The following is a 21,253-nucleotide window of genomic DNA, read 5'->3' as shown; positions in this document are numbered from 1 at the left end:
TGTCACAAATAATGATGTATGGTTAGAAACAGCACAGGAAAGAGTTGTAGCCCAGTATTATGGTAAAATTATGTGCCCACTAGTTTTCTTTGAATGTGGAACTGACAGAATAGTCACACACAAACACAATACCACATTGTGTTATGTCCCTTCTCACTTTCAGAGTGACGCTAAATGTGTTACCACGGCTACCAAATGCAATCCTTAGATAACCAGACATGAGGTCCACTCCCTGACAGCTTCTATAACAAGCAGACAAATCATGTGCATTTCTTTACTCTACTTGTTGAATTCAAATGAAACATTATCACACATGTAAGTTGAAGAGCTTGAAGCCATGCAAACAGTGAAGGCCTTAAGCTATAAGGAACTGCTTTATACATTTATGGTGGTATGAGTCTTCTCTCTAATAAGAGTCCATTATGTGCCTTTTATGGTGCACCTGTGGAAAATGTATTTTCAATACAGAAATGCAGTCCTCTCTCACTGTTATTTTTGAGTGTTAAATAATAGGCTCCTTCAACATTTGGGGAAATATATTTGATTTCTCACCTGGAGTTAGATGAGAAGATCAATATCAATTTCATGTCTGTGCATTCACCAGAGAGTCTGGACCAGGATGTGTTTAGCCAAGCTGGAAGAGGAGTCATATATTTTCGCAAACCACAAATGTTCACAAAAGTCATAGCTGATTTGGTAAAATAAAATTTGTGCAGCATCCTAAAAACTGTTGAGGTATGGAGTATGTGTGTGTGTGTGTTTGAGTCCAGCCAAAGGCATAATCTCAGACCTAGAGATGACTGTATCTGTGGTCCAGGAATTCACAACAATGTGTTTACAGAGTTAAAAAAAAAAAAAAAAAAGTTGTAATTTTTGCACCTTTGTCATGTTGAGCCATAGAATATAGGAAAAAAAATATAGAGGCAGATCACAAGTTTGTGGCCAAAACTTAAATAAATGTTCTTTCTGTTTTTCTTCACCATCTGCTCCTAAGGTGACATTTTTCCTGTCTCACACTTGTGTGACATTTCACAAACTATCTTAAATGTCTGGATGATTTAGGTCATGGCTTCTGAGCTCCAGTTACATTAAAGAAGAGAAATATCAGTGGTAGAAGAATAGGAATAAAAATGACACCTGATTCTGTAACTAAGCACCAGCCTTTGGTAATGAAGTTAATGAAATGAACTGATTTTAAGGTTGCCCGACTCTTAAACTTTTGACTTTGATTACTTTGAAAATCTGAGATTACTTAAGTATGAACGAAAAGCTTCTCTTTCCCCAGTACGAACATAGAAATCTGAGACCTCTATTAATCTTGAATGCACCATATCTTTGTTCTTCTCAATCTGTCATCGTACACAAGCAACGTTATAACCTCAGAAGTGGAAAAAAATGCCTTGTCTTAAACTTCAGGTCTTGCAGTATTTAAGTCCAAAAGACAAATCTGTCTGTTTGCAGTTATGATGTTGAGGTTTTGTCTTATGAAGTTAATGAAACAGTGATGGGTTGAACGTTCACTCTGTAGATAATCCAGTTTCTGAATTACACATGATAGACTTAGTTTAAGTGGCACTAAAACTGCTCCATCAATCTTGCCACTTAGTCATTTTAATTTTAAGTCTTCCCTTTCACTGTAACTAGCATTTACAGTCTTTACTGTCTGGACTGGCAGATTTGTATTTATATTGCACTAGTTACTAATTGTGGTTTCCACTGGGCCACCAAAGAGAAAGTGGCTTCTTCTATGCCAGTGATGTAAATGTAATGTAACACCTTGAAGGTACATATATAACAACATCCAAAGTTATTAAAATGTATGACAGTGCTGTAACTTGAAATGTCAAGTGTATTAATGTTACAAATCACAAACTGACTGAGCTGTAACCTCGCAGTTACCACTAACAAGCTAAGGCCAGTTAAAGGTTTAATGATGAATGATAGCATCAATATTTCAATGTCAGACAACTGTAAAATAATAATCAGCTGTTCCCAAATATCATGTAAACACCACACTATCTATCTATGAAGACAATATACCACTGAAGTACAGCACTAATGTAATTATATATTTATACTTATAATTTAATTCAAATAACTTCCCCATCACTGACTCAATTACTATTCATATATAGAGCCTGTCTTCATTCATCACTGATATATCATCTGTGAGCACAGGTTTGATATTTTCAGGCGAAATCCCCCAGAACACAATACAGTGTTCTCGCCGTAGGTTTTTGATCACATATTGCATATAGAGTGACGACAGGCAGCTTCTCACCACTGAACCAAAAGACTGATTGCACTGCAATTGCACCAGACATAAGTCTATAGATTCAGATGCACGGCCTGGCTTTGCGTGGATGAAACACACATCAGGGACACTTGATAATATGTAGCTAAAACCTACATCCATTTATAATGTTCATGTGAAATTAGCATAAAGTGACTTAATATACTCAGCAGATAAGGTGTACAACTAAATTATTAATTTTGTATTATCCAATTTAACATTAAAGCTCAGCTTTTGTACATACAAAAACAAAAGGAGATGACGTACTACTCATGTCAACACTTTTGAGGTCAACAAGCATCAACATCAAACTCTAGCAAGTTACGTTAGGATGTATTTGCAGATGATCATTGAGGAATAATTTGAAAATTTGTCTCTACACGTTCAGTAAGTGACCTTTCCTATACTGTTTAAACCGAGCTAATGATAGCACTATATCAGAGGCTTTTCTTTTACCTTTGTGCGTCCTCCCACTCAGCAACTGTCATTCTTCAAGTGCCTTCTTCAAGGACATCTGGTTGCACTGAACTAGTGCTCATTTTACTCATTCCACACACTGTCCTCAGCATTTCTATAGCAATATCACAGTCAGCAGCCCATTTTCCCGATACCTTTGGCCTTAGTCGGTTAATTGCTCCAGCTTTAAAATAGTTACTGGAAGGAACCAGACTATTGATGTGTGCTATTAGGAGTCCACTGTTTTCACCATTTGTGGTGTTTGAGGTCATCAGTGGTCATCACCCTTCTGCTTGTAGCTACTTTATTGGATTAATCCAGGAATTTCCAGTGTGAATTACCAGGAAAAAACAATCCTGTGCAAAAACAAAACACCTGCCTACTGATACAAAAGAAAAAAAAAAAAAAAAAGAAAACGCATTAACACTTTGTTGATGTAGATCCTCTTCAGACAGAAATGTAGACTATAAAGTATGTGCTATATGCTTATTTCCTTTTATCATTTCATACAGTATGAAATACGGTATCAACCTCCTTAGAGACACTGGAGGAGATAATAAATATACAGTGTGCCATAAACATGCTATGAAAAATAAAGTACTGCTTTGCGAAAAGGGCATCAAACACTCCTTCAGCGTTTAATCTTTCAGCTGGATCTCTCAGCTGAGAACTCTTGGTGGGCTGTTTTCCTTTCCTTTCTTTTGCTTTGTGCGGCAATAATTCAAGAGAATCGATTTTTAAGCTAGATAATATACACATTTTTGGAATAGAAACTGTTGCAGTTTGCTTTAAAGACACTGCCCCTTCGCTCCAAATGTGCCTAAAGCATCTCTGACTGCTCCCCTGCGCTTAGCGTCTTTAGTGCAATCAATTAATCAATCACAGCAGTTTTACAAGCCTTATCTCCAAAGTTGCCTGTGCCATAAATGTCCGAGGATGGATGCTCACGGAGGCAGAGGCGCTGTCCAAGGCACTGCATTCAGCCCCTCCCCGGTAGACATCACGGAGGGACACGTGATGTGCTCTGTCTGTGGCTCCTGACAGTCGCTGGATAAGCTCAACAGGGAAACCAGACTGCAGCTTCTCTTCCACAAAGATAACTGGATTTTCGCCCCGCGCTCCTCATCCGTAGGTTCGTTTTCTCTTCAGTCGTATTTTTTGTTTGTTTGTTTGTTTATTTCTTTCTCTTTATTTTTCCAAACTTGGAGGAGGACATATTTCAGGTAATTTCTTTGGACAATGAGCCTGTACGGGTTTTTTTTTTTTGTACAGTATAGGAGTTTTATGAGTGAAAGTGGACACGTCTCTTTCTCTCTCGCTGATGCTCTGATTGACTTGAAGGCAGCTCTTGATGTGAAGGTTTCGCCAGAGAGGATCTGAGCTAGAAGCTCTCAAACAGACACACACAAAAAAAAAAACAAAAAAAAAAACACCGTGATTTACCAGAGCTCGACCCCCGGCGCTTTGAATGAAATCGCTTTTCTCTCTCTCTCTCTCTCTCTCTCTCTCTCTCTCTCTCTCTCTCTCTCTTGGCAACTATTTAGGGTCCCGTAGAAGTGAAGGTGTAAACGCAAAGGTAATAGTAATAACGCTTCGTCTTATTTTCTTTTTTCTTTTTTAGTTGTGAGCGACTGAAAATGCTGCAGATGTAACAACAGTGAAATTTATTGTGCTCCCTTTTCTTGGGTAAGATGCTGAGACACGGGGCATGTTATTGATGAGATGCTGGAGAAAAATAGGATGTCCCGTTTTTGGCAGAAATACACTAAACGCTAAATGTGGGCCAAGATTATCCAGACATATTAAGTTGAAGCATGTTGATAATTGAAATGTCCGACTGGTGTTGGTCCCAGTCGCTGTTAATCGAGATGTCTCCGTCTGTTTTAAGTGAGGTGCCTGAGTAGGCTAAATCCATCCGATCCCGTCCAGCGCTTAGGCTACAATTTTTTTTTTCCCTTCTTTGAAACGCAAACTAAATGCGCAGATTTCAAATCGGGTTTATGCCTTTTTATACTGATATTTAACACGTTTGGTTTTTAGGAGTTCAATAGAGTGGAATTTGTCCAAGAGAGCGAGAACAGTGACGAGGTGAATATTAGGAAGATCACATTTTGGGGTCTGACTGAGACCTAGAGGCAGCCCGGCTGGTTCGTCTCACACAAACCAACCATTGTGAATCAAATGACGCACTTTTCCCTCATGTTAGGTGTTCAGTAGAGGGCAGGCCAGTCAATAGCCTACAGTATATAGGAATGCTGCTGATAATGGTCGTTTTTCCTTTTCGCAAGTTGTAACGAGCCTAAATAAAAGTGATATTCTTAAAAAAAAAAGAAGTTATAAATCCATTTCCACTTCAGCGGAACACACATTGTTTACACGGGTTGTGTTTAGATGAGCGAACGTATGGGTCCGATTAACGATGAAGTCCATGGATCACAGATCATTCACTGATGGTTTTTGTGGCATGTTTTTTTTTTTTTTTTCAATCATTTGGAAGGACAATGTTTCCGACAGTGCTCGGCCCCTGAGATGAGTAATGAATCACTGACTGTGATATTACACATCACTTCTGGTGATGTATCCAATCAAATGCTTTGTGTTTGTTGTTGCAAAGGCCTTTCTGGGTACAAGTCCCTGAATGGCTGCTCTGCCTTAATCACTGTATTAACTCAGATTCTTGGTTAAGGCTTTGGCCAAAGTGGAAATGGATATGGTTATAGTGATACTGTATTGAAATGTCCTTTTTTTCTCTCTCTCTCTCTTTGCAGAGAGCTTTGGGAATGGGGACTGCCTCCACAGACAGCTTCTTTCGCTGAGCTTATCAGCCAACGCAGCACCATATGGCATTTCTTTCTCATTGCTACAGAGGATGTAGGGTGAAAAGCCCCTAGCAAGGCTTCCAGTTACCCGCCAAAGAATGTTGGCATGAACATGACGATTAAAGCTGCCATTTCAACTCAAGTGAAACCGTGCACACTCTAACCGGCACCAGAAGGGACTGTTCCATAATTACATAAATTAGACTGAGTGTGCCCAATGGATATTTGAATCCTTGTCACTTTGCTTTAAATAGCCATGGCAAAGAGGACCTTTAAACAGTTCATACTATTTTGGCGCAAACAGTGAGAGATTTGGCCAGTGGCCTGTACAGTACGAGGTAATGCTATTTGCTCCAGGAAATAAGTGTTGGCCAAGCCTCTTGCTATGGAAATCTACTATAGCATTTAATCTTTTTTCTTAAAATGCATCAGTTCACACCTGTAGATCCATGTAGACAATCAGTCGTACGCCACTCTACTCTCAACCCATCATTATTCTTGATTAAGAAAAGGTTCTTGTAAGTAAATTCAGCCTCGTACGTCCCTATCCTCCTACACAGAATCTGTGATCACACGATGGTTTTACAAAAGCCACGTGGTGCCCATATCATATGGGTTGGGCTGCTCATTTGTTGCTTTGTAGAAATAGGTACTTGTCTAGAATTTACAGGTGCTGAAGGACAGTGGGCTAGATTTCCAGTGTGGAATGCATGTTGCGAAAGTGAAATGAGCTTCAATATGAAAACAAAAAGTTCCCATGGTCTGCTAGTTTACTTTGACGATGAGGGATTTTGTGACTTTTTAGAACTTCTCATACTCAATGGTAAACTCAGCCTCCGTTTCTCGATCTTCTGTGCCGAGCCTGCAACTGTCATATCTGACACAGCAGTCAACGACAGCCAATGGCATGCAGTCACGATAAGGAGAAACTTTAAGAACACAACCCTAATGCTGGACAGTGAAATAAAGTGGGTCGAGGTGAAGTCGAAGAGACGGGATATGACTGTTTTCAGCCATTTGTTTGTTGGTGGAATACCACCGGAATTACGATCTGTGGCATTACGACTGACATCAGCTGTGGTCAAGGACCAGCTGCCTTTCACTGGATGGATAACAGACATAAAGGTCAACAACACGGAGTCTGTAATGATCAACAGTGAAGGGGTCTTGAAGGACCTCTGCGGTACAGCCAATATATGCCTAAATGGAGGAGTCTGCAGTTTAGTTAATGATGAACCAACATGTGACTGCTCTCGGACAGGCTTCCAAGGAAAGGACTGCAGTGAAGGTAAGACATATGGATTCAATTTGGAACCAACAGTCAGTACAACATGTCCTCTATAGCCTTCAACATGGATTGATTTTATAAAGTCAAGTACCCTTTGTAATTACCATCAGACCTACATTCCCTTCCTCGGTTTGGCTAAAGCCATATGTTTCTCTTAGTCTTACGATCTGTGCCATTGATCTACAATACAGTTTGTTTGTAATGAGTGAATCTCCTGCAAGGCCTCATTAGTAAAATATGCAGGTGTTTTCCATCCCCTAAGGTGTCTTCCATTCTTATCAAACAGGTCTGTAGGGATTGGTTGACCTATGAAACGCCATCTCCAATGGATTACTCCAATGGAGTAATCATCTACGAGTCAGACAGAGTAAACATGAATGACATCACTGAATTCATACAGTAGAGGCAAACACGCACAATAGCTTTATACAATTGTGAGCCCAACAAACCTAAAATTGAAGTGGGTGAGGTTGCCGTTGGTAACAGTGATGTTATTAATCCACTGATTGACTGTGGATATTAACCATAAACAATTATGATTCGTGGTTATCAAATAATTTTCATGAAAGAAACAGAAAGAAAAAAAAACTGTAACATGACCAAGCTTCAATATCTATCTAAAAGCATGGGCCTTGGTGATTTTTAAAAGATAAAAACAATGAGCAGTGTACTGCAGGAGAATAAAAGAGCTAGAGAGAGACCTTGCTAATCAATACACCAAAAGAACATGGGGTTCTTTGCAGTAGAATGAATAGCATCACTATGCTGTGGCATAATATTGTGATCATCATGATCTCTTTTGCTCATTATTAATTTGCTTGTAATAACAATTTGTCAGTATTCAGGTTAGTCAATGCAGAGCTTCCCACAGGTTGGCGGTTTGCTGCCGCGGTGAAGGAGGAGTTTTATTGGTCAGGTCGAGTGTCGATAGGGGAGGGGTGTGTGTGTGTGTGAGTGTGTGTAATGTGTGTATATGTTTTTGAAGTTTACTCAAAAATGAATAGATTTTGAGTCACTGTAACATGCATGAGCTAATGTATATTTATTCAAGCACATAAATCTTTTTTTAACAATCGAGCATTAACATTAAGCCATGATAACTCACTACTGCAGCGTAAGATATTCTCCTCTTATTACTATTAGTTACTGAAGCAGATATGATACAACTGCAAATTAACATGTCTTCTAAATGCTGTGTAGGCCATGTATAATTTTCTGCTGTGTTCAGGCTTTGTTGATTGTGGAAATACAGCAGGAGGGAGCACAGGATCTTTTACCAACCTAATGCACTGACAGAATGAAGGATTGTTGCTGTAGTTCACTAACAGGCTTTCAACGTGGGCCAGCATTAAGTCTTTGTTTATTTAAACTACTCCACATCAATGAGAAATAGCAGGCTGTATTGCCATGCTATTTCAAAGCACCCTGAATATATCCAGATCAAAAATGAACTATGGCGAAATGATACTATTATTTCTCTTTCCAAATGCAGACTGTACTGTTTAGAATTTCCATGTATTTTACTGCAATATTTTACTCTATTATTGATTATTGCATTAACTTACTATGTTAATGTAACTTGCATTTCGGACACATAAAGATTTTTTTTGTGCTAAAAGTCAATTGGATGAAAACTGTCAATCAAACCCTTCTGTGCACTGGGCGCTGACTTTAAAAGGCTTGCCAATCTGTCAGTGTGTTTGCTGTGAGACAGCAGCTTGCATTTGACATTGACATTTACAAAGAAGACGGATCACATTTGTTGATTGCACTTGGGATATTTTGCTTGCCACTGGAGTCAGTAGTTTATGAGATTTTACATTAGCCCATTTGGCCTTTTTATTATGCTTTAAGCTGGAGCGAAGTAGTAGAAGGATATTAGAGGCATGGACATGTAAACAACATCCAAATAAAGTCTTATTCAGAAGACTTTCAGTGTTTTTATGCATAAATCACAATGCATGCTCACAGTTTTCTCAGATGATATAATCTCGAGGAAGCTGTGGTAGTCATGTAGTTAGCAAAGTAATGCATGAATTGCTGGTGACTCTTGATATAAAAAGCATAAGCAATTGTTAGGAAAGATACTGTCAATAAGATCATTGACACTGATTATTATTTTAAAACATAACATTTAGTGTACTGTCATATTTTTTCTTTATCCTTAAATACTCTGAACATTAAATGTTTTCATTTTTGTATTTCTAGATACAACCTTAAAGTAAACTTTGTTATTTTCCTGAGATGTGTTGGGTTATAGTTCTTTAAAGTATAAGGTTGCTGTGATTTGAGGACAAAGCAAATTAGCTTTATAGACGGTGACTTTTTGTGATCTTGCCTGTAACTTAAGAATACAAGAGGAGGATTAAAACTGGGAAATTAAAAAGTGATTACATTAAGATGAATGATGTATAAACAGTTTTTGTTTAAAAGGGGCCCATGTAATGAATCCTGTATATCACTGCAGTTGTGACCAGGTCCATTATATGAATATAAAAGCTACTGTGTGCTACGGTGGCATATGAGTTATTTTTCCAAATTTAGGAGTTCCTGAATAGAGAAATGGTTTTGCAAGGTTCAAGGCGGTTGGTGGCAAAGCTATTAGAGAAGCATCTGAAACTCAACCTGAAGATCTACTTTCACTGTTGTACACCTGCTCACTTATTATACGTGTCTTGCCTGAATTACCGTGTCAAGCCATGGAAGAGAAACGACAGGTTACTAAGCTAAAGTCATTAGATCCACAAGACTGCACAACAGAAGCCTCAAAGACAAACAATCTGTCAGTAGAGCCGCCTGCTGCCGTTACCCCTGACAGCCAAAAAACACAGTGTGGGACTGAGACCCTTCTCACCCAAACATACAGGCAGGCACATATTTAGAATTGCATTGTCTTCTGACACAGTCAACCACATGCCACCATTCATGACTGGTAATAGGTTTGTCTTGCATTTTGGAAGCTTTAGGAGGCAGTGCAATACTTCATCATCTATATTTACTGTCCACAGTGTGCTGATTGTCTGACATATATAGCTGGGCTGGACAAAGCAGATGTTTTCTAAACTAAAGGTAGAGGGAATAAGTTTTCATCTGGCCACTTGGGTCTAGCACAATAATCTGTAAATGCAAAATTTACAACTTGGCTTATACTACATCATCACATAAAGCTGTTTTGGGGAAATGTGAAATTAGACATTTAGAGGATTTTGAGCAACATTAGCATTCATTTAGGAGCTTTGTTTCTGGTAACCCAGTCAACTTAAGTCCATTACTCAGTCCTGGTTTGGTGTAGATTATATACATGTATAATATATAAATACACATTTGTGTTTAATATTTTACATGATACCTTTTAAAAAAAAATTTATAACTAATGAAAAAGAGTCCTTTTTATAAAAAGGACTCTGGTCACCAGCTAGTTGCTAATGTCTGCTGTTTGGTGCCTGTTTTATTTTTTTCTGAAAATATTTTAACAAAACAATGTTAAACAAAATAACCCATTTGTGGGCTGTTAAACTAAAACAATAAGCTCTACAGAGCGTAGGGAACTGTAGAAGCGAATGATAATTCTCTCTGGGTTCATCACTACAAGCACGCCCTCTCACATTACAGATAGTCATTTGATCCATTGTTAACATAAAAAAAAAAAAATTGTAGCTTTAAATTTAACAGACTGCAGAGCTGGGAAGATGGGATCCCTTAAATTTCCAAAATATGCATAGATAAATAAAAAGAGAGAGGCTAGTTCAAATGTTTGGCCTTGGTCTATCACGTTCTCCCTCTCATGTGTCTGTTAAAAAAGGAAAAGCACTAAAACTGATTCACTTGCCTTAAAAGTCTAAACAGTATCAACAAAGAGCAACTGCTCTGAGTTAACAGCAATACTTCACATCTGTAATTTATTGGAACAAAACCACTGTTAGATTATTACTCCATGCTGATCTTTTTACATCAACCATATTTTATGTTCTTCTCAGCCATGTCTGTAGCATCACTGCGTTGGACACTAGACCATATACAACCTGCTGATGCACTACCCGCAATGAAGAAAGACCAGTAATGCTTTATAGCTCAGGTCAGCACAGTGCTAACATTGCAAGACATAAAGATTAAGAAACCATCCAGGCTGAAACTGTATGAACTCATGCTACCTTAAGTCACTTTGGATGAAAACGTGCACTAAATTGTGCTTACAATTACACTAATTCACACTCGGTAATGCAGTTTTGCTGCTCACTTTCTCCCCATGCAGAGCACCACCCTGCAACAACTGTCTGTGCATAGATTTGATCATTTTATTAATGTAAAATAGTTATTAAAACTAGTGTTATGACCTGAAGCATTCTCATACTATTTGATTTATCAAAGTCAGAATCAGAATCTGTGATACAGATCTGTCCTCTCAGTTTACCTATAGCCCACATGGTAGCCCACTGATTCAGCTGTAAAGTACATTGAAGTTTTAAATGCATCTTTCCATTAAATATTTTTAAAAGCTGTTGTATTCTTTTGATCAAATCAAAGGATTACAGGATTTGCCACCGGACCTGTCAACTCTCCCCTGTCCAACCACAAGCTTGCACCTTGCATGACCGCACGCACACACACACACTCATACACGCACACATAAATCACTTTGATTGGTTAAAACAATTATTTAAATGCACTGCTCTATGGCCACAGAGTTCCCAGAATCTGTCCTTTTGTTTCTCATTAGAGAAATAACAAAGATGCATTGCACAGCTCCATATTTTATCCTGATAACATTGGAATGATGTTGTTTATTTCATCGTACATTAGCCAAATATAAATCAGTGCAGGTAAAAAAAAAAAATGTAGGGCAGACCTCAACTAAGAGTGTACAGCGTTTTATTTTTCATTTTGGGCGTTATGTAATGCACAGGCTAACTCACATTGACTTGATGCAGTAAATAACTGCACTTTAATTTTATGAGTTTAGCCGAGAGCATAGCTTCTAGGTGCTTGCAAAGATATAGTTAGAAATTCCTGTCACTACCATCACTCACTGCGGTAAAGGCAGTCAGGTAACTTAACTCACTTGAATAAGCTGCTAATGTGTGACAACGGAGTACTGCGAATGACTGCAGCCTACAACAAGTGAGATTATGTCACATATATTTTTCACATTTGAATCATGATCATCAACTGGTTTATGTATATGAAAAGTACCAATTATTAAACCAAACATCACAACAGATTTGTTTCTTACTGTATATTAAAGACGGATTCTAGCAGTGTATAGATTTTTGGTCATGCCTTTGTCTTTGTGATGTTTATCACATGCAAATTTGATGATGGAAAGTGATTTACAGTTCACTTCTTATAATGTCACAAATTTGTGTTCTGCTACTGAATAATACGGTTACTACTGTAACAGCTATCTGTGCTTTGATCCATGTAAGGACAGTTTAACTTTAACAGTTTAACAGTTTACCAGAAAAGGCCTGGTGAAATGTGGGACAGTCGGTTGAGGGGTTGAATCACAGGCTGTTGTTTGAGTGTTGTGAAGTCTACCTGTACCTTAAAGAAGCAGAATTATATTTCCTTCTCAAGACAATGGTTATTTCCTGGTCTTTAATATGGTTAATAATATGTCCTGCCAGTAGAATTTGATATGTGATGACTTTGGCAACTCCTAGATTGCAAGATATGCAAGGTAGTGTTTTACATTATCTCTCAAAATGATGACTCGCCACCTGTTATAACACCACTTGATATATGGAGGAGTAGGAGGCGTGAAACATCATAATGCAAATTGCATACTGGGACCGGATTGAGATTTTTTTTTTCTCCACAATAGTCCACAGTGTACGTTTTAATCTGTCAAATCTTGGTGGAACAGCATCTAGTGATGTTTATTTGCAGAAGTTAAGAACTAAACAAGTTAACCCAGTGCTCAGAAGAAATGTTTGAGCGGTGCTTTCTAATGATTTGTGGCTGTCACTGCAGTACTAATGTAACTCTTTGTCTTTCTGTATGAAGAAATACATCATTTCAAACTGAAATTTCACTTTAGCTGATGCTGTGGCTTTGTGCCTCAAGTCAGTACTGCACATTTTGTGTCAAGTTGTATCCCTAAGGAGAGTTCAACTTCACACATCGACAACAACAACAGAGTGAATAGGCAGGGAGTGTTATGGGTGGTTGAACTAATGAACTGGAAAAAAAAAATCTGTTTACTTTGAATATACAGGAATGAGGATTTTTACATGCTTACATAAAGACAGATGCAGTGGAAAATGCATAGAGTCAAAATAACAATTTTTTTCCTTGACACTGTAAATACAAAAATAAAATGTTCAGTAAAGTTTGAACAAAATGTACGGTAAACGCAGTGACTTCAGGATAGTGAGTGAATTCATAATTTGAACGAGCGTTTCCTTTCAGCCATGTCTATCATTGCATGAGCGCAAACCACGTGATTTCACTGTATCTCTGAAAGTGTCATTCTGTCTAGAAGCCTCCTGCCGCTTCACTCAGACAAAAGCAGATTAATAGTATACTGCTGTCTCTGAGTCCAAAGACAGATATTGGGATCAAAAGATTAGAGGGATTTTCCCAGAGGATTTTTGCCTTGTTTAAATACAACTGGTCCCGACTGTCAAAGGGTGTTTGCGAAATTCTTTGACACCAAATTCCTCCTTTAACGGGATTCGTCCCACAGAACAAATAAACACATCCAAATATCCATGCCACACACACACACACACACAAGCAGACAATCTCATATTAAACTGGGCTGAACAGTGTATTTCTTATGAAAGCAGAAGCATAAGCTGGCATGTTGAGCTTACAGTGCAGGTATATCATCCATCCACCCATCATCTACTGCTTATCTGGAGACATTCAGGGTCACGGGGGGCTGGATTCAATCCGAACTGACATTGGGCAGGAGGCAGGGGTACACCCTGGACAGGTCATCACTCTGTTGCGGCACTGACATATTGTGACAGGAAAGCACTCACACTACAGGTATATCATGAAATACATAATTCATTGATTGAATGCTGTTCACTGTCAACCAGAAAATGATGCTGTATTTGCAGGACCAAAAAATTCTACCCTTAAACACAAGTAACTGCTTTGTTTATCATAGACGACACCTTTATTCATATCTCCTGTATGTTTTGTGTGGAATATTTCATTTTGCATAATTGCTGGATCTCTTCTCTGCAATCTGAATGGCTTGATCTCTCCTAAAAAGATACAGAATAAAACTGTAGAGGAGAAAATTTGCCTCTTTAAATTCTAGGCTGAAGATGATATTTTCACTTTGAACATAAGTTGTCTTTGATGCTGCTGGTTGGATGTCATCATTCATGAGTTGTCTGAAATACTAAAAACAAGTTGACAGTGCACTGCCATAATTTGAAAGCTGTCGTGCTAATGATAGAGCTAAGACAAATCAGTTTTCAGTTTTCAGTTTCATGACTGTGACATCCTTTGTGACTGTAAGAGCACAAATAAACCTGACGACTATGGTGTAGTGTAGATTATATGTCATACTTCAAGGGATTTTTTTTTTACCTGGAGTGTGACTTGGTGAATGCTTCGTCTTGCAAAGTCTATATCTTTACCCTTAATATCTATCTATCTATCTATCTATCTATCTATCTATCTATCTATCTATCTATCTATCTATCTATCTATCTATCTATCTATCTATCTATCTATCTATCTATCTATCTATCTATCTATCTATCTATCTATCTATCTATCTATCTATCTATCTATCTATCTATCTAGCAAATTCCAAAATAAGATGATTAAAATAGTACTGCAGTCTATTTTTTTTTTTTAGATTTCCCTGGTATTTTCACCAGGGACCTTTCTTTTTTTTGTCCTTTATAATGGCAGACGGTGTAGCTAAAACTTAACAGTACTCAGAGCCCAGCTGCATTTGATGCTCAGTCTGCTTTATTAATATTTTTTTAACTTCAGCAGATGAGTCACTCTTCAGATATGACTTTGTCACACGTCAACAGTGGGAGTCACAACTATAGTTTCCTTAAGCAACTGCTGAGCATATTTTGCAGGAAAAGATGCTTGGTGTATATTACTTCAAGATAAAACCTTAATATCCATCCATCCATTATCTGTACCTGCTTATTCCTATTTAGGGTCGCAAGGATGTGCTGGAGCCTATTCCATTGCTCTTCAGGAGAAAGGCAGGGGTACAGGTTACCAGTCCATCACAGGGGCAAAGCCGTAACATATTTTATTATTACTTTCATAAATTACAAATAAGCAGAACCATTGTTACAAACTAACTATCTGCAATGATTTCTTAATTCTGCTGCCAGACCTAATACCCTACTCAAGTGTTTAACAGCTACTGCGTTGGAAAAAAGATTTACCCAACATCTGTAATACTATCTCAGATATTGTCATCCTGAGATTAAGGTTATTAGAAGTACTGTCTAAGATGCTCTGATTATCCTCTTGGATATTTCAGCCCACACACTCTAAAAGAATGGAGAATTGAGAGGCCCACATCTGCATCCACAAGCCTCTCTGTTTGGTGTGATTTATAGGAATTATCTAGCCTGGAATATACTATCCACACACCATCTGTCCCAAGAACATCAAAGTAGCGAAATAATAAGATTAATTAAATCACTAACACTAAGACTGTGTATACTTAATGAGTAAAAATAACATATATATGTATTAAGAAAGGGTAAAAACTACTATTATGTCTTGTTGGCAGGTGGATTTGGCTGGACTATAGCTGTGCTTCTTCCAAACAAGCTGTCAGTGGTAACAATCTTCTCATTTAACTCTCTGCCAGAAAGCAAATAAGCATATTTACTTCATTGCTGAACTCTTCCTTTAATAAGTGTGTGACAAGTAAACTCACAAGTAAAATACTTGGTTATTGTGGCATATGTTTATATTTTTCTACAGTAGTTGTCATTCAACAATAATGTGGTCACTCCCATTTTTAGGAATCCAGTGGCAGTGGGGTGAGCTCATAGAAAAGTGATATGACGAGTATAATGCCCAGGAAGTGTACATGTGGCACCGCTGACCAACTCAGCTGGTGAGAGTAGAAATTGGCAGCTGTGGGAGATATCAATTTCCATCAGAGTGGCTGGTCACTCGGCCTGTTTCCTCTCACTCTACTCTTTGTGTTGCATGAGAAGGATAATGAGGTAGATGGTGAGCTGTGTAATGCCACTAACACTCCTCTGTTAGACAGATGCATTGGGTTTAGGCTGTGGTACTAAGAGATGAGCCCTCACTTATAGTCATTACTCTTGATTTGGTTCAAATTGTAATTTAACAACAAATCGATCCACTGACCTTTGCTGCAAAGCTTTTACAGTTTCCCTTAAAGTGCCTCTGAAACAAGGGAATTTGAATCTTCTTCCCTGCTACTATTTTCAAATCTACAGCTGTCTAATGGGCTGGTGATGGATTCAGTGGCTACGTTTGTTTTTGCATGGTTATATTAGTACACCCTGAGTAATAACACTGCAGAAAAGGGAACGTTAATAAGAGCCCTTATTTTATCCAAAGACATCATTTAGAGAGATTGTAGATACAGTGTTATTTGTGTTTTGTTATTGGAGACAACATAGTGAATGCACTTTGTTTTGCAAAAATAATTTTAAAGTGGTACACCACCAATATAATTATAATTCAGCAGGTAAAACTCTTCGTACAGTGTATTCTGAGACCCTGGAGGGAACTTTCCAAAGTTAAAAAAAATAACCCCAATGCCATCATCAGGGCAAATGTGGGCTTAATATTGCCCACAACAAGCCTGCATTGCAAACTGAATGTGTGGGATTGGAAAGCTGAGGGCATGTTAGTAGTGGGGAAGTCTAAAGACACTGCATTGCCTACCTGAGTAGGTAGGTAGGTAGGAAGATACTGCCTGTCAGTTAAAAAGTAGACAATGAGCAGGCTCTTAATCATTTGTCACTTACATACATACATTAGCTCCAACAAAGCTTCTGAATGATGCATATTCCTCGCTCAGACTTAACAATCGGGTTGGCCAACATGAGCTGTGTGCGGTTTACTGACCTCACACTGGACACTCTGATGTAAAGCTTTTACTGTAGTTCATTTTTACTATTATTTGCAGCTGTGAGCCTCTAATTGCTCTGCAGCGTCTTTAAACGGGTGTCCAGATATTCATATAGATTTTTTTTTTTTTTTTTTAGCAGTGAGACTTTGAGTTTAAGCTCTTCTGCAATAAAACACAGTTGTAGCTGACCCACTTTTAGCAACACTGGCTTGATAAACTACTTCAGTTTGAGGCTATTTGAAATAGAATTGAACTATTTTATTAGGGAATGTCATGTCCTTAATAATTCATAATATGAAACCGTACTTAACATGTTACTTCCTCCCTTCATTTAATTAGACTGATAATAAATTTTAAATATTATACAATATGCCCTTATTTAAAAGACTGTCTCACATACTAACTGACCCGTCTACCAAATAAGTACAATGCTGTGAGAAAAAAAAAAAAAAAAAATTCAAGCCACCCTAAATAATGGCTGCTTGAACTGGCTATGTATGCAGAGCATGAACTGTAGGAACACAGTGTTTGGTCTCAAATGTCTGTTTAAGGTTGTTACATGATCATTATATGTGTCATCATATAAAGAGTGAAAAAATCACTCCCTGTTTATTATTGCAACCATGATAGCCAAGGTGTAGTGGATGATAACACCTTACTGAGCTGACTATGAGGTTGAGTAGGGTCCATATCTATGGTCATGATAACAACTGATAACAGCCCTTGAATGGTGTGATAACATTCAAAGCAAAAGCTTCCAGCTTCTGTTATCAACTGAAAGCAATTATTGAAAGGTGGCTATGTACACACAGAGTTTCTGAATAAGGAATTTTGATTCTTCTTCAGGGTGGCCTTTGTTAACAGACAGCCGGCTGAGTAGTGGGTGGGTGGTGGAGTGCGGTGGTGGTGGAGGGGGTTAACCTTTATTTATGGTGGCATGCGGTTGAATCCTTATTAAACCTTGACAAAATATTTGTACGAAAGCATAAAGCCTCATGGTTCTATCTGTGAAAAACCATTCAAGGGTCCCATTATCGCTGCAACAATGGCTGCTTATTTTCCAACAGGAATGTATACAAAACAGAGAAGAAGAAAAAATAGTTGAGAAATAGGCCACATTTTTCATCATGTTGTTGTCTGTGTGAAGTTGGTATAGTAGAGGAAGAAGAGAAGATAAGACAGAAAAGTTCGAGGACAGTAACCATTTAATTTTGTGAATATTACCTTTAAACTTCTTCACAGAGTGTTGTAAATCTGACAGAAACAAAGCAGAAAAAAAGATCTCGCTGATGATGTTAGGAGTAGAAGACAAAAGCTTGATTCAGGCAGACAAGATGTTCTAAAATTGTCAAATAGCGCAGGAAAATGAATTATATCTATGGATGTTGTGTCTAGTGAATGTGACACACGTTCTTTTATGTGAAATGTAGCATCACCCAGAGCTCTCCCTGCCGTGTCTCTTCAGCCCACTACATGCAGACACACTGCAAGACAGACATGTATGTCTTAATGACATTTTGTCGAGCTGGCAGCCACTGTGGTGTATAATAGTGAGTTGAGCGCGCGGCTTTCAACTTTGCTTTCTCCTGACTGTCACTTTGGTGTGAACCAGTTTTCATAGATTTCACAGTCAGAGGATCAAGGTTGTGTTGACATGTCAGCATCATCAGTTTGCAGGAGGCAAATCCAACAGGAAAAAAAAAACAACATCGATTTATAGATTTATTTACCTTCAATGATTATTTTTCTGCAGTAGCACAACAGATGTTTCATTCAGTGAGGCATCAGCTCGAATGGTAATGTAATTATTTTTTACGAGCTATACACCATGTGCATGATCAACAGCACAAGACCATCAGAGATGCAGATTGTCTGAAAGACAGTTGAGTGCATTTCGGTGTAGTGTTACCAGCACAATAGCACTGGGATCACTTTGTCAAGGGGATTAAATGGATTTACGTCTCTGGATTAGGATGTAACCAGCTGGGTACATTTGTGAAAGAAAGTGTGTTTGTGTGTGTGTGAGTGTGTGTGTAGATAGAGGGCTTGTTTTAATGGTCCCTGTCAGGTGATACTGCTGTTAGAGGAAAGCTTCTTTCCTTTTCTTTTCTCAGGACACTGCCTCGTTTATTGGGGCCAAACCTCATTTACTGGGGCCACTAAAGATTGTTGAAGTTTGATTCAAAAGAATTACTTATGCTCCTAGACACAATCTGCATAAGTGGACGTGGTACAAACCTTAATACAAATCTCCAGCGCACCTACACCTATAATTTGATTTCTTATGTATCAAAACTTGTTTTCACAATTATATCTATTTCTCTGCTTCTGTGCTTTGAATTGTTTGTAGAACTCCCTAATGTGCATAGATCAGATTTAAAATGGTGATATCACTCTGCATGTTTCTCAAGCTGTGCTTAATAGGATAAATTAATACTTTACTTCAAAATCTGATTTTAATTAGGTTTTTCTCACCAATAATTAAAGGAAGGGAATCACCAAAAACGCTGTTAATCGTACAATAACCTTGTAAATCAAACTTTCAAAATAGGGCTCTTAAAAGACTGTTGTATAATGCAGAAGTTACCGTTAGTGTTTGGAGTCGCAACATCAGCAAGTGATCTTGATTCCTTTTACGTTTCTCTTTTCATGTGGTCACTTTGCAGCTGCCAGCTTCATGCTTCCCTTGTCACATGCTTTTTCAGCAGCGTGCTTCTCATCATCAAGCTAACCTTTTGTGAACAAAGTGCACTCTTTTGTTGTTCTCAGAATCTCATTTATCTAAAAGTCCAAACTGTTGGAATTAGAAAAAAAAAAGATCCATGTATATGAAACTGCCTTTATGTGCAGATGCATAAAAAAAAATCACATTTTCTATTATTTTACTGAAATATATCTTCCATTCCTTAAGGGCTTGGATAAATGAGGCACTATTGTAATTGACAGTTATACTTAGAAAATGTGGTAAACAACCTTTACACAAAACTGAACAAATTTGGTCTCGTCATGTTAGCTGAAGCAGTAAACTGTACATTGATCTTGTAATTTGTTCACAAAATGATGATTTTGATTGGTTGTTGTGCATGGTGTCTGATTTGGAAGGGGAACCAGTGGTGATGGTAAGTTTTGGGTCAAAAATTCGCTTGAATCTGGGAAAGAAACCATGTTAAAGAGGTAGGAGTTTATTTTGTAGTGGAAATTTGGCTTTCATGCCAATCTGGCTGCATGATTACAGTAACTGGTTTGGATTACAAGATCATTTTTCTGTTGTACAAATAGTGATTAGACATTGCATGCTACTGTCTTCATATCAGTTCATGATTGTTTTACTGAAAAAAATATAATATTGTAATATAAAATTACATTTTCATTTTTCATTTCAATCCATTTTGTGCATATCTGCTATTATGATTTTATATATTTAATGTGCAATCAGTCCCCAGGCATATCATAAGGACTAAATGATAAATAGAACTGTTGACTGACTGACTTTTTGTTCTTTTTATAGGCAGTCTATGGGCCCCTGCATACTATCATTTCATTGGTTTTGCATGTTTCCATTCACACCATTTTGTCAAACCAATTTATTTTCCCACTGATAGCATGATGTTTACCTCACGTTTTTGCTATACTCGACCAACATGTAATTCTTTTCAAAGGCTCCTTTATTAGAGTAACAGGTTTTACATGGCAGTTTTCTCACTTTCATCTCACTTTGATTGCCAAATTTCATATAATGGCATTTTCATTTGGAAAGCAATCTCCTTTTGCATTGCCAATATGTGCTCACTGGTCATTGCTTTTAGTACTGTGACCAAATCACCTGAATAATGTTCCAGTAACACAAGACCCCACTACCCGTTCTGAAACCTTACAGGCATTGCTTTACCACAGCCAACTCTATTTATTTAGGTTATTTTCTCTTGCAGTGAATTTCATCACATGCTGTGTAGAGCAGCTTTTCATAAAAAAAAAAAAAAAAAATGTACACAGATCCCACTGAGTCTGTTGAATTAAATAGTTGTTGATACCAAAAGTTACAGCATATCACATAAAAAAAAAAAATCAAATAAATAGAAATTTAATGAGCCAACACAACAGGACAAACCGACCTGAAGCGTTAAGATGTGTTTTTGATCCCTTCACCATCTTTTGCCTCATGGTCAGTACTGGTTTATTAAATAATTTAACAGTGATTCCAGTTTTTAATCTGCTGCCAACAAAGACTTATTTGAAAGAATTTAACACTTCAAGGTTGTTCCAACTATTCAGAGGGGCTCATTCAGTTACAACTCTGTCCTGTATGCCAGGTCAGTGTCTGAGCAAAACGGGGAGAC

At 37.8% G+C, this 21,253-nt stretch overlaps 1 protein-coding gene across 11 annotated transcripts in view; it reads left to right on the top strand.

Annotated features, from left to right (window-relative positions):
* Positions 1 to 3,800: 3,800 nt before the first annotated feature.
* LOC113131782 (neurexin-1a) overlaps positions 3,801 to 21,253 on the top strand; it is a 231,017-nt gene continuing 213,564 nt past the window's right edge. For 7 of the 11 annotated variants that reach the window (XM_026309441.1, XM_026309440.1, XM_026309442.1 and 4 more), the window contains exons 1-2: positions 3,814 to 3,972; positions 5,518 to 6,856. In XM_026309441.1, coding sequence (XP_026165226.1) covers positions 6,145 to 6,856 — 712 coding nt within the window. In that variant the 5' untranslated portion in view covers positions 3,814 to 3,972; positions 5,518 to 6,144. Of the gene's footprint in view, positions 3,973 to 5,517; positions 6,857 to 20,424; positions 20,766 to 21,253 lie in introns of those variants that run through there. The other 4 variants (XM_026309446.1, XM_026309438.1, XM_026309436.1 and 1 more) reach the window with 4 other exon arrangements.

Source organism: Mastacembelus armatus, chromosome 15, assembly GCF_900324485.2.
Source record: "Mastacembelus armatus chromosome 15, fMasArm1.2, whole genome shotgun sequence".
NCBI classification, from domain to species: Eukaryota; Metazoa; Chordata; class Actinopteri; order Synbranchiformes; family Mastacembelidae; genus Mastacembelus; species Mastacembelus armatus.
Note: the sequence above shows the minus strand (reverse complement) of the source record. Positions and strands in the feature narration are given on the sequence as shown.